General features: G+C 47.4%; 2 protein-coding genes across 3 annotated transcripts in view; both read right to left on the minus strand.

The window, feature by feature from the left end:
* Positions 1 to 363: 363 nt before the first annotated feature.
* On the minus strand, positions 364 to 4,191 carry LOC101749275. The gene is made up of 2 exons (XM_004944251.5): positions 3,832 to 4,191; positions 364 to 2,838 (listed from the first exon to the last, which is right to left on the minus strand). Exons 1-2 carry the CDS (start codon positions 4,135 to 4,137, stop codon positions 1,348 to 1,350), a joined length of 1,797 nt encoding a protein of 598 aa, XP_004944308.4. The 5' UTR covers positions 4,138 to 4,191; the 3' UTR covers positions 364 to 1,347.
* Positions 4,192 to 6,240: 2,049 nt separating this feature from the next.
* The window catches only part of BEAN1 (brain expressed associated with NEDD4 1), a 40,070-nt gene continuing 32,689 nt past the window's right edge, over positions 6,241 to 13,621 (minus strand). The window contains exon 6 of one of the 2 annotated variants that reach the window (XM_046899476.1): positions 6,241 to 9,265. In XM_046899476.1, the coding sequence (XP_046755432.1) occupies positions 8,914 to 9,265 (352 nt within the window). In that variant the 3' untranslated portion in view covers positions 6,241 to 8,913. The remainder of the gene's footprint in view (positions 9,266 to 13,621) is intronic. The other variant, NM_001141926.2, reaches the window with a different exon arrangement.

Raw genomic sequence — 13,621 nt, forward strand, 5'->3', positions numbered from 1 at the left:
TGTGATGAGAAGGGGATTTTTCAGTTTTTAATTAGATTTCCTGAATACTTGACACAACATACTACTTAAAACACAATTTTAATAACCCCCACAGGGGGAAAAATACATCTCATAAAAACTAAAATGGCTAGGAAGAACAGATAAATACTTGAAAGAAGAACAAAGAGGTTGTGGGGGGTTGACTTAGTGAGCAGCTAAGCACCTACACAGCTGGTTTGCTCGACCTCCTGCACAACAGGAGAAACAGAAGAGCAAAAGCAAGAATTTGGTTTGAGATAGAGATTTAATTAGTGAAAGGAAGAGGAGAGGAAAAAAGAACAAGTGATGCAAAGGTAGACAAAAAAGAAACCACAGACCAAAAACTTCTGCTACCCCGGTTTTATTGCTGAGCATGATGTTATATGGTATGAATATCTTTGGCTAAATCCAGTCAGCTGTTCCAGCTGCCAGTTTCTTGCCCACCACCACTGGAGTGGGGGCCAGAGCGAGGAAGAGAAGGCATTAACGCTGTGCAAGCACTGTTCAGCAACAGCCAGAATGCAAGTGCATTATCAAGAGTTTTAGCAACTAATCCTAACCACAACGCCACATAGCTTCTGTTAAAGAAGTAACTTCATCCCAGCCACATCCAGTGCAGAAATATTAGTTTCTGTATGCATATTTGTAATACTGTTTTCTCCCACCCCTTAACACCATCCAAAGCTGAAGTCTTGTCCTCTGGTGTTTGTTCAGCCTAAGCTGCATTCCTCCTACCATGCTGGAATCAGGTGATGACAGAACTCCAGAAATTAGTTATTCAAAAAGCATTGTAGCTCCTGAGGCTTTTCTAGTATAATCCACCTGCTCCACTCTACACATTTCGGGAGGATGAAAGTCAGGTATAGACTATTTATACTAATTTAGAGAATGCTAATTTTCTAAGCTTATCTTTAAACTGAAAATAGAAGAAAGATTAGCTCAGAATACAGCTTCACAGGAATGCCACGAGCTAACAGAAGTACACTCCAGCACAGCATTTGTAACACTATAGAGCCTTCCAATTTAGAAATATTTACCTGTTCCTGTCATTGTACAGCATGGCATATTCTAAAAATAGGTCTCAGGCATTAATTAGAGCCAGATGGAATCCGGTTAATGAATTAAATTGAGTGATTTCATGAGGAAAGAGCTATTAAGAATTTGCTCAATTACTTCAATGTTTACTGTCCAAAAGTGGTGGTGTTTTTGTTTGTTTATGATTAGCTTTGTCAAAGCTAATTACCTCCTTTGAAAAGATGATCAAGGCCACAACTAGGGCAGGGAAACCCCAGGCAAATTACAAATAAAGCACTGTTAGAATCAAGTGTGCTAGCACAACATTCCTTGGTCAGTTTTGTCAATAATAACGTAAGGCTCCTGGATTTCGTTTACTTTAAAATTATAGTTCTCTGGTTTTACTTCACTGGATTCACTGTCGGGCTGCAGGAGGTTCCTTCTGCCCTGTGCACTGGTGCTTCTTCTGCTTGGAGACCGAACATCAATACTTCGTGGTGGAATGTAGGTGGGATTAGGGGGCTCTCTGATGTGCCTGAAGCACTCAGAAGCCCTGTGTGCATTTGGAGTACCCATTAATAGTCCCTTGCCATCAGAGCCACTAGTGGGATCCTCCACGCTCCTAGTAGTACAGCACAGATCCGAAGATGGCTCAATAAATGCAGCTGCTCTGTTCTGCATTTCAGCATTAGTTGAGTATGTGCGTTTCATTTTGGAATGATTCAGTTCTCTTACATTCCTGTCATTTGTACTTGCATATGATAGTGACTCAGGGTGCCCAGTCTCCTCTATGGGATACATCAGATCTTCCTGAGTGTCCTTGACTTGTAGCTTTGTGAAGGTTAAAGACAGATCACAGACTTCCTCTTCCCTAGAGATGGGGCAGTTTTGGACAGATGCGACATCGGTGTACGGCAGAGACTTCAGCTCATTGGGTTTGTCTGCAGGGTCGGGGTCTACGCAGTTTATAGCATCATTAATTTTTGCTTCAATTGACTCTTCAGGGACTTGCTGAGCTTCGTACTCTGAAGTGCTTTTACTGTCACAAGTGCTGTCAGCAAATATTGCAAAGGCTGGTGGACCGCTTGCTCCTGGTGAGAGTGGCACCGACCAGAGCTCATTTGCAGTTGACTGTGCAGTGACTGCCAGAGCACACTCCTCGCTTAGACTGGCTCTTGGCTTTTTTTCAAAAGCCTTTGGAGAAAGATTCTCAGTGAAAATAGGTGTTTGTCTTATGACAATGTCACTGTATTTGATCAAGAAGTCCTCGCTGTCTGAGCGTTTGCCCGGAAAGTGTACTGTGTTAATGACTTGCTTTTGGTGTTCCTGAAGCCTGTTAGTGGATTGAGTTACTGCTAAGTGAGGAGTGTCATCTTTGATCTTCAGATTCTGAGCGGCTTCAAAGGACATACTGCTATGAGGTGAAGACTTCTGTTGAGTAGCAAGGCACAAAGTCATTTCACTATTATTTTCTTTACTTTCTAGATTTTCACAGTCTTCTCTCTGGGGCGTCTGATCCTCTCTGTCCTTATTTTCGTGATGCCAGTGCATTTGTGATCTCTTCTGCAAGGTCTTCTCCAAACTGCCGTGTTGTTCTTCATTTGTCATTTCGAGGATGGTTTCACACTCGATTCTTGCCAGGAATATTTCAAAGGCGGTCTGCTTTGTTTCCTCATTGTTTCTCTTTCTGACAAGTGAGAACTCTGTTGCTGTTGTTGCAATGTAACCTATTTTCTCCAGTACTGTTTTTACTATGTCATCTGGGAGCACAGATTGAATGTAGTAGACAAAATTACCGGTGAATGTCTGCAACAGAACGGAACAGTGAGAAACAGATGAGTGGTGGGGGGTAGGGATGGGGGAGGCGTGAAAGACTCTATAAGAGCAAAACTACTTCAAAAATGACTTCAGTCTTTTTAAAAACTATTCTGTTGGAAGTTTGAGTTGTGAATTTGAGTGAGGCTTTTCTAGCAGCACTGTTTTGTCAGCCTCTCAAGCACTTGCTGTAGCACTGCAATTGCAGGGATGTTACGGCAGTTTAAAACTGCTCCTGGGTAGTACCTGTGCATTGATGTGCAGAAAAGGAGAGAAAGAAACTCACTTTAATCAAACTAGAGACATTCTGATGTGAGTCTTGCATTCCACTGAAGAACAAGAAGATCTTAACAGAGGATTTGTGAAATCAATCACTGAGGTTTAGCTTTTCCTAAGGAGATGCACTCAGTTACTCATTACTTAACAGGTGACAGCAGCGTATCATTTTCTTTCTCAGTGATTCACAGTGCTGCTCTAACTTTGCTTTCCTGGAATTAGGTCACTTTGAAAGCACCCTTCTGCACTGAGGCTGTTTGAGGGGACAGTGCCAAAACGTGCTCTTGTCGTACAAGCTGCCTTCCCAGCAGGACTTGTCTAAAGTGCTGCTGCTGCCTAACAGAGCGAACAGCAAAAGTTTAACGTGTTGTTTTGGAGCTACCAAAGGCACGAGGCCTAGTTTGTAAAATCGAAGTGCACTGTGCTGAGATGCTGCCCTGCTGTGAGCTCGGCCAACGCCAGCAGCAGTGCGGGGCTTCTGCCTTTGGACACCAGCGCTGCCCGCTTCCCAGGGCTGAGATCCGAGCCGCGGTGTCGCGCGTGAGGTGTGGGGGCGAACAGAGCCGCTCCCCGGTCCGACGCTAAGCGGAAAGGCCGCGCCGTTTTCAGATCGCTTCGTCGGCGGTGCCCCGCGCAGCCGGAGCCGCTCCCAGCCGCGGGGCACGGCCGCGGCCCCGGGAAAGGCCTGGGGAAGGCCGCGCCGCCTACCTTCAGCGACCTGATCTCCTTCCTCCACGGGGACAGCAGCAAGTTGACGCACAGCAGCTCCAGGACCTCCAGCGCCTTCAGCAGGTCCCGCAGCACGCTGCCGCCCCGCCGCCCGCGGGCCCTCCGGCACCGCTCGGCCACGCCGCGCACGTCCAGCGCGCCCCGCCGCTCCGGCAGCCGCCGCGCCCTCGCCTTCAGGGCGGCCTCGTCGCACGCCGCCAGCCGCCCCTCCGCCCCCCGGGCCGCGTAGTAGGCCAGGTAGTCCCGCAGCACCCCCTCCTCCTCCTCGGCCGCCGGCTCCTCCATGGCGGCGCGGGGCCGCCCTCCCGTCGCTCCGCCCGCTGGAGACCCGGCGTGTCCGTCCGCGGGGCGGGCGGCCGCGAACCGAAAGCGAAAGGAGGCGGAGGGCGCCCCCTGGCGGCCGTCGGGCAGCGCTGCGGGGGCGGCCGCGTCGCGAGCGGCGGCGCGAGGGCGGTGTTACCCGAGCGCGGGAAGCGCGGCGGCGTCGCGCGAGGGATGGGCGTCACGCGGCGGCGTCGTGGTGGTCGTCGTCGTCGTCGGCGTGTGAGGGCGGCGGTGCAGCGGCCTCCGAGCTCAGGTAAGGCGGCCTCGATTCGCGTTCTGCCGCGCTCCGGTCCGTCTCCTTCGGTCGCTGTGGACCCATAGAACTGCGAGGGCCGCATAGGATGCGTCCGTTGTGGGCTCCGTGCCGGCTAGGTGAGGCCCGCTCTGAAGGAACCGCGTCGCGCGGTGAAATGGAGGGCGCGGTGCGTTCTCGGTGCCCTCGTAGTGCTGCGCTGTACGTTGTTGTCTCCGCGTTCCGCGTTAGCAGCTGTTGGCTGCGGGCGGCTGCTGCCGTGGCTGGAGGGCTTCCCAGGACAGGGCGGGCAGCGCCGGGCCGGGCCGGCAGCTCCTGTGCCAATGGCGGTGTTGGTGTCGGCTTCGGGGCTCTGCTTTTGGCAGTCAGCGTCGCCGCAGCGCTGTGCGATTCCACAGGTGGGCGCGGCGCGGTGCGGACCTCGGCTTTGTTGCAGAGCGGTTTCGGCCCGCGGCCTCCCGCGTGCAACGCGTGCGTGTGGCTTCGCGGTGTTGCAGGGCTCGTCTTGGCACGGACTGCCTGCGTTGCACGGTAGGTCTTAACGTGGATTCCCTGCTGGGAAGGTCCGGCTCTGCGCCCCTGGGAGGTCTCAGGCTCTCCGGCCGAAGCTCTCCTCGCCTCACGGGCGGTGGCCGCGCGGTGTTGCAAATGGAGCACTTTACCCCCTTTGACTTTTCAGGCAAGAGGGCTTTCCGTAAAGCGCGCGTTTCTGACCGTCGTTCCAAGCGAAGCGTCTTCACAAAACACCTTCATAGTATTTGCACGTGGATAACTGCGATATAAAAATGCCCGGCCCCGAGGGGAGAAGTCCCCGCCCGAGCACCGCGTGTCTTTGAAGCCTTTGCGCTTCTCTTTCGTGTAGAAAAATGGCTGCGTTTTGTTACTCTCGTTTCTGGTTCGTTTCTGTTCTTTCGTTTTTCTTTCTTTCTTTTCCCCCCGAATATTTCGCTTTGCAATACAGGGCAGAGGGCTGATCTTTGAAATGCTTTGCAAATAAGTGGTGGCCTTTTTAAGACCGGAGGAAGGCACAGCTTTGGTCTCTGGAGCAGAAGGACGGGACGGGGCACTTCTAGCTGTGCATATTGTTGCTGTTTGCTTGGAGTTCAAAAGACGTGATACCAATATGCAGTGAATTGCATCAAGCTGTGTGCCTGCTGTTGCTTTATGGTTTGTTTTTCCCCTCCGCTGCAGTTGGGCTGGTTTTGGCAGAGGGGTGTTGTTGGAACAGTATTGATAGGAGAAAAATTAGGAGGATCAAGGAACCAAGGCCCGAGTGGGCTGCTGTGTAGAGCTTTGGGTTCCTTAAAACTTTGTGCCTCTGCAGTTTTGCTTCTTGGCTTATTTTGCTTTGGTGGAAGTGAGAATGTGTGTGCATATGGAGCGGTGTGCTGCACGAGCTGTGGCTTTATCACACGCTTGTGAGTTCAGGAGCTGGTGTTGAAACATGCGCTGCTGTGAGCGGAGGGAAGGGAATGGACACAGTCTTGTATGAGTCTGCGCTGGTAATTTTAGGTGGAGTCTGTTTCCCCAGGTGGGATTTGTTTGTCAGCCTGTTAGAGGAGCAGCTGGAGTTGGATGTGGTCTGTGCTCAGGTGATACAGTGTTACTCATCTCGTTGTGCTTGAGAATTATCTATTTGAACTGGGGGGGGGTTACACTGGCCTGTTACTGACCTGCTTCTCCTTCCCCTTGCCATGTGTTACCTTACTGTCTCCTGGCCTTAGTCTCAGGTACCTCTGCGTGTGATGGTGGTGGTTTCTGATGGTTCTCCTGAGGGCGATGCTGGCACAATAAAAGCACGAAAGCTGCACTGAGTGTATGTTCTTTAATAAAAGTTGTATGCAAAGATCCATATACCAAAAATCAAAGCAGAAGAGATGACTACAGAAATACAGCGTTGTTGTCTTGTAGGCAAGAAACAGCATCTCCAAACAGTCTGCGTTCTCCTATTAATCATGTAATAAACAGGAGGCCTATGTTCAGCTTGGCTTTAGGATTGCTGTTATAATGATACCAGAGTGTAAAGTCTGATAAGGGGCTGTGAATTTCTTCTGGGTTTATTGGGAGCTGACCTGTACTCTGAGGTGCTCTGTCTGTTTTGCTGGGCTCTATCAGGGATCCGAACTACGGAGTGCTTTGGTTGGTGATGGGGTGGCTGAGTCCCGCTGTGCGCTCTGTGCTGTGTGGCTGCAGGGCGGCGCTGCGCCTGTCCTCACCTGGGGAAAGGTTGGATTCAATCTGCTCTAATTTTAGTACAGTATTTCTACTGTGAGGCGAAATAGAAATCTGCCATTTTCTTCAGAGGTCTGCTTAAAATTGATTTATTCTGTAAAATCAAATTATTATTTTCCTCTGACATAAAGGTAGTGGCAGGGCCTGAAATCCATGTCGGGTTAACAGCCAGGCAGAAGCACTGCCCACAGTACACAGAAACTGGAAGCATCTGTATAACAGAGCAGACACTTGTGAATGGCTGGTCTTCAGCAGCGCCCCCAGCTTTGCTGTACAGGTAGCAAAGAGGCACATTCAAAAACCAAAGTCCCATTTACCTTCTGATACTTGCTGGATTCCCTCTCCAGCCCCCAGCATCAGCCCACAGTTCTGGTCTGTCCCCATTACATGCCCTGTTCTACGTAAACCTCTGTGCTTTCCTTCACTTCTTATCTTCCTGCCAATAAAGCTGGCTGCTAAACATCTGTGTTGGTTTTCTCTTCTGGCCCTGATTGACAGTGCAGAGTTCTGTCTCCAATTGCGCGGTACTTTGTGTGCCACAGAACTGCCTCTGCTGGTACTTCATGCAGAAGAGTAGCTCTGTCCATTAAAGATACAAGTACTGAATGTAGTCTAAATTCTGCAGTGCCCACCAGCTTACTTTGCAATGCAAAACTGTGAGTTTTTGTTGTTTTGGGTATAATACATTGAAAACTTCAGAGATCTGCAAAAGCTTTCTGTTTTTTAGCAAAATACATATTTACTGTTATCTGCTTAGAAAAAAATGCATACTTATCTGATTCCATCATGTGCATATGACTCAGCAATGGTATGATTTACAGAGCAGTAAGAACCAAATGATTACTTCCCATCTATATATTAATTATATTTGCATCGATCTTTGGAGTGTTGAGTAATGATTACTGTTGGAAATTATTTAGTATTTACAGAAAATTGAAATGTAATTTTAATAATTTGAATGATGCTTGCAGTTAAATACAGTTATATGTTTATTTATACTCCTTTTTACTTATCCTTAGTGGGGGTAATAACCTGAAGTTCATTTTATCAATGTAAAAATTCCACATTTTTCAGTGAAAATATCTCTAAGAGATGTAACGCAGATGCACTTCTGATAACTGTGTTGAGTGCTTGGTTGAGGTCCTTAAGCAGAGACTGTATGCACCATGAAAGATGAAACTCATTTCTGTGGTTTCCTTCTGCTGCTCCCGTGAGCACTCGTCCCCACCTCCACACGTTCATCAGATGAGCACATGAGAAGCCCAAGCCTATGAACTGGGGCTAATGTGAATAGCAAAATGTCAGTGAGGAGGGTCATGTCTAATATGAGGAGTTTCTGTACACAGGGAGGTTCTCTGTTACTGTGTGTGCCACAGCCAGCATCTACTATTTACCTCACGCTTCTTCAGTTACTGGAGGTCCTTTCTTTATCCTACAGGCTCGCAACTGAAGTGCCTGACAACGTAGGCATGCTGGATGGGAACCAGCGTGGAGCAGCTGCTGGGGTTCCAGGTGCTGTCCTCCACCTGTGCCAAGTGAGGGGTGTGCAGCCCTGGGCCCTCACACAGCTGGGCACAGTGCCCTTGGCATGGCAGCCGGTGTTGGGGCAGCTGCTGCTACCCTCCTGCTGCTTGCTCCTGACTTTGTGAGAGGTTTACAGCAGGTTTTGGAACTGGCTGGGGTATCTGAGGGAAAAGCACGGGTATCAAAAGATGCCTCTTTTTTATTTGGCTTCTGTATGGTGCTGATAATCGTGTTTTGCAGGCTGTGTTCTGTTTCTGTCTGTGGGAATACGTATTTAGAAAAAGAATTTTTAAAAGATGGTTTGTTGCCAAGACATTGGATAAAGTGTACTACTGACACCTACAAAGACGAGAAATGCTCTTCTCCTTCCTTCTGCTCTAAAGCATGCAAATTATCATCAAATCGAGGAGTGAGCTTGACTGGATAACATGTATATACATTGAGTGGCAATGTCAGTGAGATCTGAGATGCTTCAGGAAGGCCAACGCACTGCTCCTCACTGCTGCTGTTCTGTGCTACGTGACGCCATGGAACGCTTTGAAGCACAAAGAGGGAAGTTTAGGTAAACTTTCAAAATTCACTGTAAAAAATAAAAAACAATCCCATTAGGTCCCTTAGTAAAGATATAAAATAGGTAAAACTTTAAGAGGTTTAATTCTCCCATTTAAATGTGTTCTTTTTGTCAGTCCGAGTTCTTCAGAAAGACGGAAGGAGAAAACCCCTTTTATTCACAGGATTTGGCTCAGAATGGTCTGATAGTCAGCGGGAGAGTTTTTCAGTACTTCCACTGGCACCAGCGGGATGGGGATGTTGTGCTCACACACCACGGCTTCATACCGGGGAGCAGCCTCTGTGGGGAGCGGCGACAGAGAGATAGATGGGGTGGGCTGCTGCCAGCCCTGTAGCCTGGTGGCGTGGTGTGCTGCCTGCCCTGCAGTCCCTGCCGCTTCTTCCTGCTCCTCCAGGCTGATGTTTGTAGGTATTTCACTTCTTTGACAGGGGTCTGTAAGGGAATATGGGGGGGGATCATCTGTGGGAATATATATTTGCGTTGCTCCTGGCCCCACGCATTCATCGTAGCTGAAAGAAAAACAAATTTTTTATTAGATTCCTGTGAAAAATGCTGCAGTACATTATTGTCAGCATAACAGGGGCAGGTAAAGTGAGAAGAAAAGGATCATCTAGTGGTTCCTCAGCCCACGTCCTTGCTCACCCTGCCATGTGAGGCACTCGAGAGCTTAACACTTAAAAGCACATCTCCAGGTACCTAAGGATAATCCCTGAGGTTTTGGAAGCTCAGACCCTGCATGAATCACAGCTGTGGCTGCAGCACTGTGTCTGGCTCTGCATTTCGGTTGTACCCACGCCCGGTGTTGCACTGCTGGTCCCACAGCAGGGTTCAGCCCTCATCTCAGCTCTTTGTAATGGGAAAACTTACAAAAGGGTGGGGAAAAAGCAGTGTTGCCATTTCTACAGTTAGGAAAAGAAGGTACAGAGAGCTTTAGATGGAGAACTGTACCAAATCCTGCCTTCCTGACTCACAGGTCTTTAGGACGTCCTTTTGTCTGTGCTCAGTCTGAAACCACAGGTGGGCTGTCTAGATTGCAGATCTGTATTTGCAGGACAGCAGGATTCCTCGTGGAGGTGCAGAGTTATGATGAATAATTTTGACAGACTCATGCTGGCCATTCTGAGACTCAGCAGAGTCCCCACTGTGCTCCTCCTAAATTGGAGTAATGCAAGAAAGACCTGTCTGTGGGATTTCCATGCAGAGCCAGCTTAAGTCTGTCCAGGCTTTATGCCATTAGGCTAGAGCCAGGGAAGACTACTGCCTCCTTGCTCCACCCGCACTCAGGCCTTACTGCCCTGGTGTGAAGACAGATAGGCAGATCGGCCTGCTGGGCTGGCAGTCTGGTGCTGAGCTGGGCTCTGCTGAGCAGTGCTTCTGGCCCCTTACCTGGGAGGTCTCCCACCTGGCTGCCCTGGCATCACCCATTTGCCCAGAAAACAGCTGACTCTACTTCTGCTATCAAACCAGCCCAGGTGTACTGGTTTGAAGGAAGGTTCTGAGCTCACTGGCTATGCAGGCAAATTTGAGGAAGAGGCATGGCATCATGTTCTTAAGCATCGGACTTGCTTTATTTATGACTGCTTTGTTTAATTGTTTCAGGGTCATTTTTAATTAGATTGAGGGAAGGAAGAATGGTTCCTGTTTAAAAAAAATAAAAATTAAAAAAGACAGAAACCCCCTCCACCACCAAAAACTCCCACTCTTCTCCCAGTCAGCTGACCTGAAAAGCAATTCTGCTGGAGCCAGACAAATTAAGAACCCATTTCCTCAACTGCAGTAACTGCAGAGATAGCTATTAGGATCTCAGATATTTCCTGAAACATAGGATATTTAGCACATGTCCTCCCAGTAGACTGCAGGCAGTCACTCTGCCCCTGTAATTGCATTGCTGCCAGGCTAAACCCAAGCTAATAAACCCTGCTTGTAGATTATAAGTGACTTGCAGCAGGGCAGCTCATATCAGTTACAGAGAGCTCAAACCTATTGATATCAGCCACTAGGCCCTGCTTTAGAAGTGCACTGGCTCCTGCTGCACTCGTTCAAACCTTTCTGTCAGAGCGCTGCTGTTGGCTTCGATGCTATTGTTCCATGGGTGGGTGATAAAAGCGGTCTTGGGAGCAGAGAAATTTTTCAGTAAGGAAGTGGTATCTTAGCACTAGGTTAACAAACAACTCAAATTTCATAGAGGTGTTCATAGAACAAACAACTCAAATATCCAGGGGTGGTTTTATTTTTATCCTTCTTTATCTTTATATTCATCAGGTCAGTGGTTTTAAATTCAGAATATCCTGATTTCTCCATCAGAAAGAATTTAAAACTATGGCTTTGTGCTCTGAAGGTCCTAAGTAAGGCAGCTAGGTGCTTCAGGAACAAACCTCAGCAGATAGGAGGTTGAGTTGTTTTTATACAGCACGTGGAAGAGATTGAAGTCTGGTCTTTACTAAGCCCACTGCAACTTTGAAGTGAATCTGCTGCTCTTTTACAAGATTTTAGACTTCAATCTTCAAACTGAGAATAAAGGAAGAATCTCTTTGCAGGATTACTCCCTCTGAACTGCATCTCTACTTAATTTACATTTTGCTGACCTAAAGCCCAGTGAATTTATTTGAAATCTTTCCACTGGTTTTGACTGATTTAATCAGGCTAATGAATAGCACCTGCTGGGTTCTGTTACCATAGCAAAAGAGAGAAAAGAGTTCTGGTTGTGGAAAGCCCACAGTAATGTGATTTTTGAGGTGGAAAATTGTGAATCCCTTTGCTGAGCTGCAAAAAGGAGGAAGCCTGTCTGTCTGCTGATTCTGGGCCTGGGCCCGGCGCCCAGAATCTGCCACTGACCTGAAGGAGAATTGGGCACAGTGTGAGCCTTCTGCTCACTGCTGTTACCTGATCATCTGCATTTCTTTCCCTTGGATTTAGTTTGATATCTTTCATGGACTGTAGCTTAGCTTTGTAAAACTAAAATACTTAGTGAGATAAATACTGAAGTGGCCTTTGTGGAGGAGACCTTTATGCATCAAGACACAGGGGTGACAAATTATGGTATTTAAAACCCGTCATTTTGGTGTTCTGTTCCAAATATCAATATATACACAAAAACGATCCAAGGGATGGAATGCCCCTCCTATAAGGACAGGCTGATAGATCTGGAAGGGGCTGTTCAGCCTGGAGAAGAGAAAGCTCTGGGGAGACCTGACGGCAGCACTTCAGTATCTAAAGGGGGACTGTGAGAAGGAAGGGGACAAACTCTTGAGCAGACTCCAGGGTCTGTTGTGGCAGGACAAGGGGAAATGGTTTCAAACTAAAAGAGAGAAGATTTAGACTGGATATAACTAAGGAGCTTTTAACAGTAAGGGTGGTGAGGCATGGGCACAGGTTGCCCAGAAAGGTGATGGAAGCCTCATCCTTGGAGACATTCACAGTCAGGCTGGACCAGGCTCTGAGCACCTGATGGAGCTGTAGGTGTTCCTGTTCACTGCAGGGGAGTTGGACCCTTCTAACTCAAAAGCTTCTATGATTCTATATAGTAATATTTTCTTCCTGCATAGGATGGATAAAAATGCATCTCTTTTCAGTTAAGGAACTTTTTAGCTCACTCATGGCAGTACTTTATGGCCAAGGAGGCAACTACAGATCATTCAAATAGCTTGTTTTTAAGATAAACTCTTATACTGCATTAGCAGTTAATGCTCTGTATACTTAGTTTTCCATATTCTCTTCAAAGCATTGCACCTGTAGTTGAAAAGTTTCATATTGGAGAAGAAGTGAATAGATCCTGCCTTTTTCTGCAGCAAGGTGTGCATCAAGCAAGGTGTGCATCTGGCTGCCCAGGGGGGTGGTGGAGTCACTGACCCTGGAGGTGTTCAAGGGACGTTTGGACGTTATGTTGAGGGACATGGTTTAGTGAGAACCATTGGTGATGGGTGGATGGTTGGACTGGGTGATCCTGTAGGTCTTTTCCAACCTTGGTGATTCTATGATTCTGAGAACTAAGAGGTACTGTGGAGTTGCTCTGCAGTGTACTCTGAGCTTTTGACATAGCTTTGAGCTTTTTTTATTTTTACTTGCAAACAGAGCAGTCTGGGACAGAATAAAGGAGCTGTCTTCTTATCAGCTAGTATGGACCCCTGTACCAGGGGGGCAAGAGAAACACATGCTGTGTAATGAGGGCTGCCACTGTAAAGAACCATTGTATCGATTGCAGTCTGCAATGATCATTCCTCATATTAAATCTATACTGTTATGTGCAAGTCATTTAAGTACAGTATCTAGTTTTGTTTATTTCAACTGAGATGTTGGCAGCTGTAAAGCTTGGACCTGTATAAAGCTGCGGCTTCACCACGAGCCAGTGTCCATGATGCTAAAGGGAAGTGTCCTCTGCTCCCACTCTTTTTCTTTCTGGTTTCACGCTGAAATCATGCAAGTTCTATGCTCTTGCATTTTCAGTTGCATGATTTCAGTGTGAAACCAAAAATGCTTGCTAGCTTCTTGCAAAAAATACATTGATAGTCATTTTATCTGAGTGATTCAGTTCTGAGAAGATGTCATTTACATGAAAAGTACCTGGTGTTTGATGTTAGTACAGCAGTCACAAGTAAAATCCCTTCTGACAAAAAAAGCAAGGGCTTTCAGAAAGTACTGTGTTACCATAACTTAGTAATGGACTACAGGAACATGCTACACTGCTTTTCTTGAATATCACTTGTCTCATATTAACTCTTAGAAAGCCCTCCTTGGTTACATGTAACACTTGCGGTGAATTCACTTCAAATCATTTGTTTTACCCAGTTAAGGTACCTTAAGGTTCAGGGTGCCTTACAGACAGGCATGAGAAGGTGACTGACACTGAGATGTGTTGCTGTCTACAT

Source organism: Gallus gallus, chromosome 11 (genome assembly GCF_016699485.2).
Source record: "Gallus gallus isolate bGalGal1 chromosome 11, bGalGal1.mat.broiler.GRCg7b, whole genome shotgun sequence".
Taxonomy (NCBI): domain Eukaryota; kingdom Metazoa; phylum Chordata; class Aves; order Galliformes; family Phasianidae; genus Gallus; species Gallus gallus.

Excerpts from the sequence above, each read along its gene's own strand:
- LOC101749275 (XM_004944251.5), bottom strand. The coding sequence starts at position 4,137 with ATGGAGGAGCCGGCGGCCGAGGAGGAGGAGGGGGTGCTGCGGGACTAC. Across the intron at positions 2,839-3,831 it reads AGGAGATCAGGTCGCTGAAG|ACATTCACCGGTAATTTTGT; the intron begins GTAGGCGGCGCG and ends GTTCTGTTGCAG.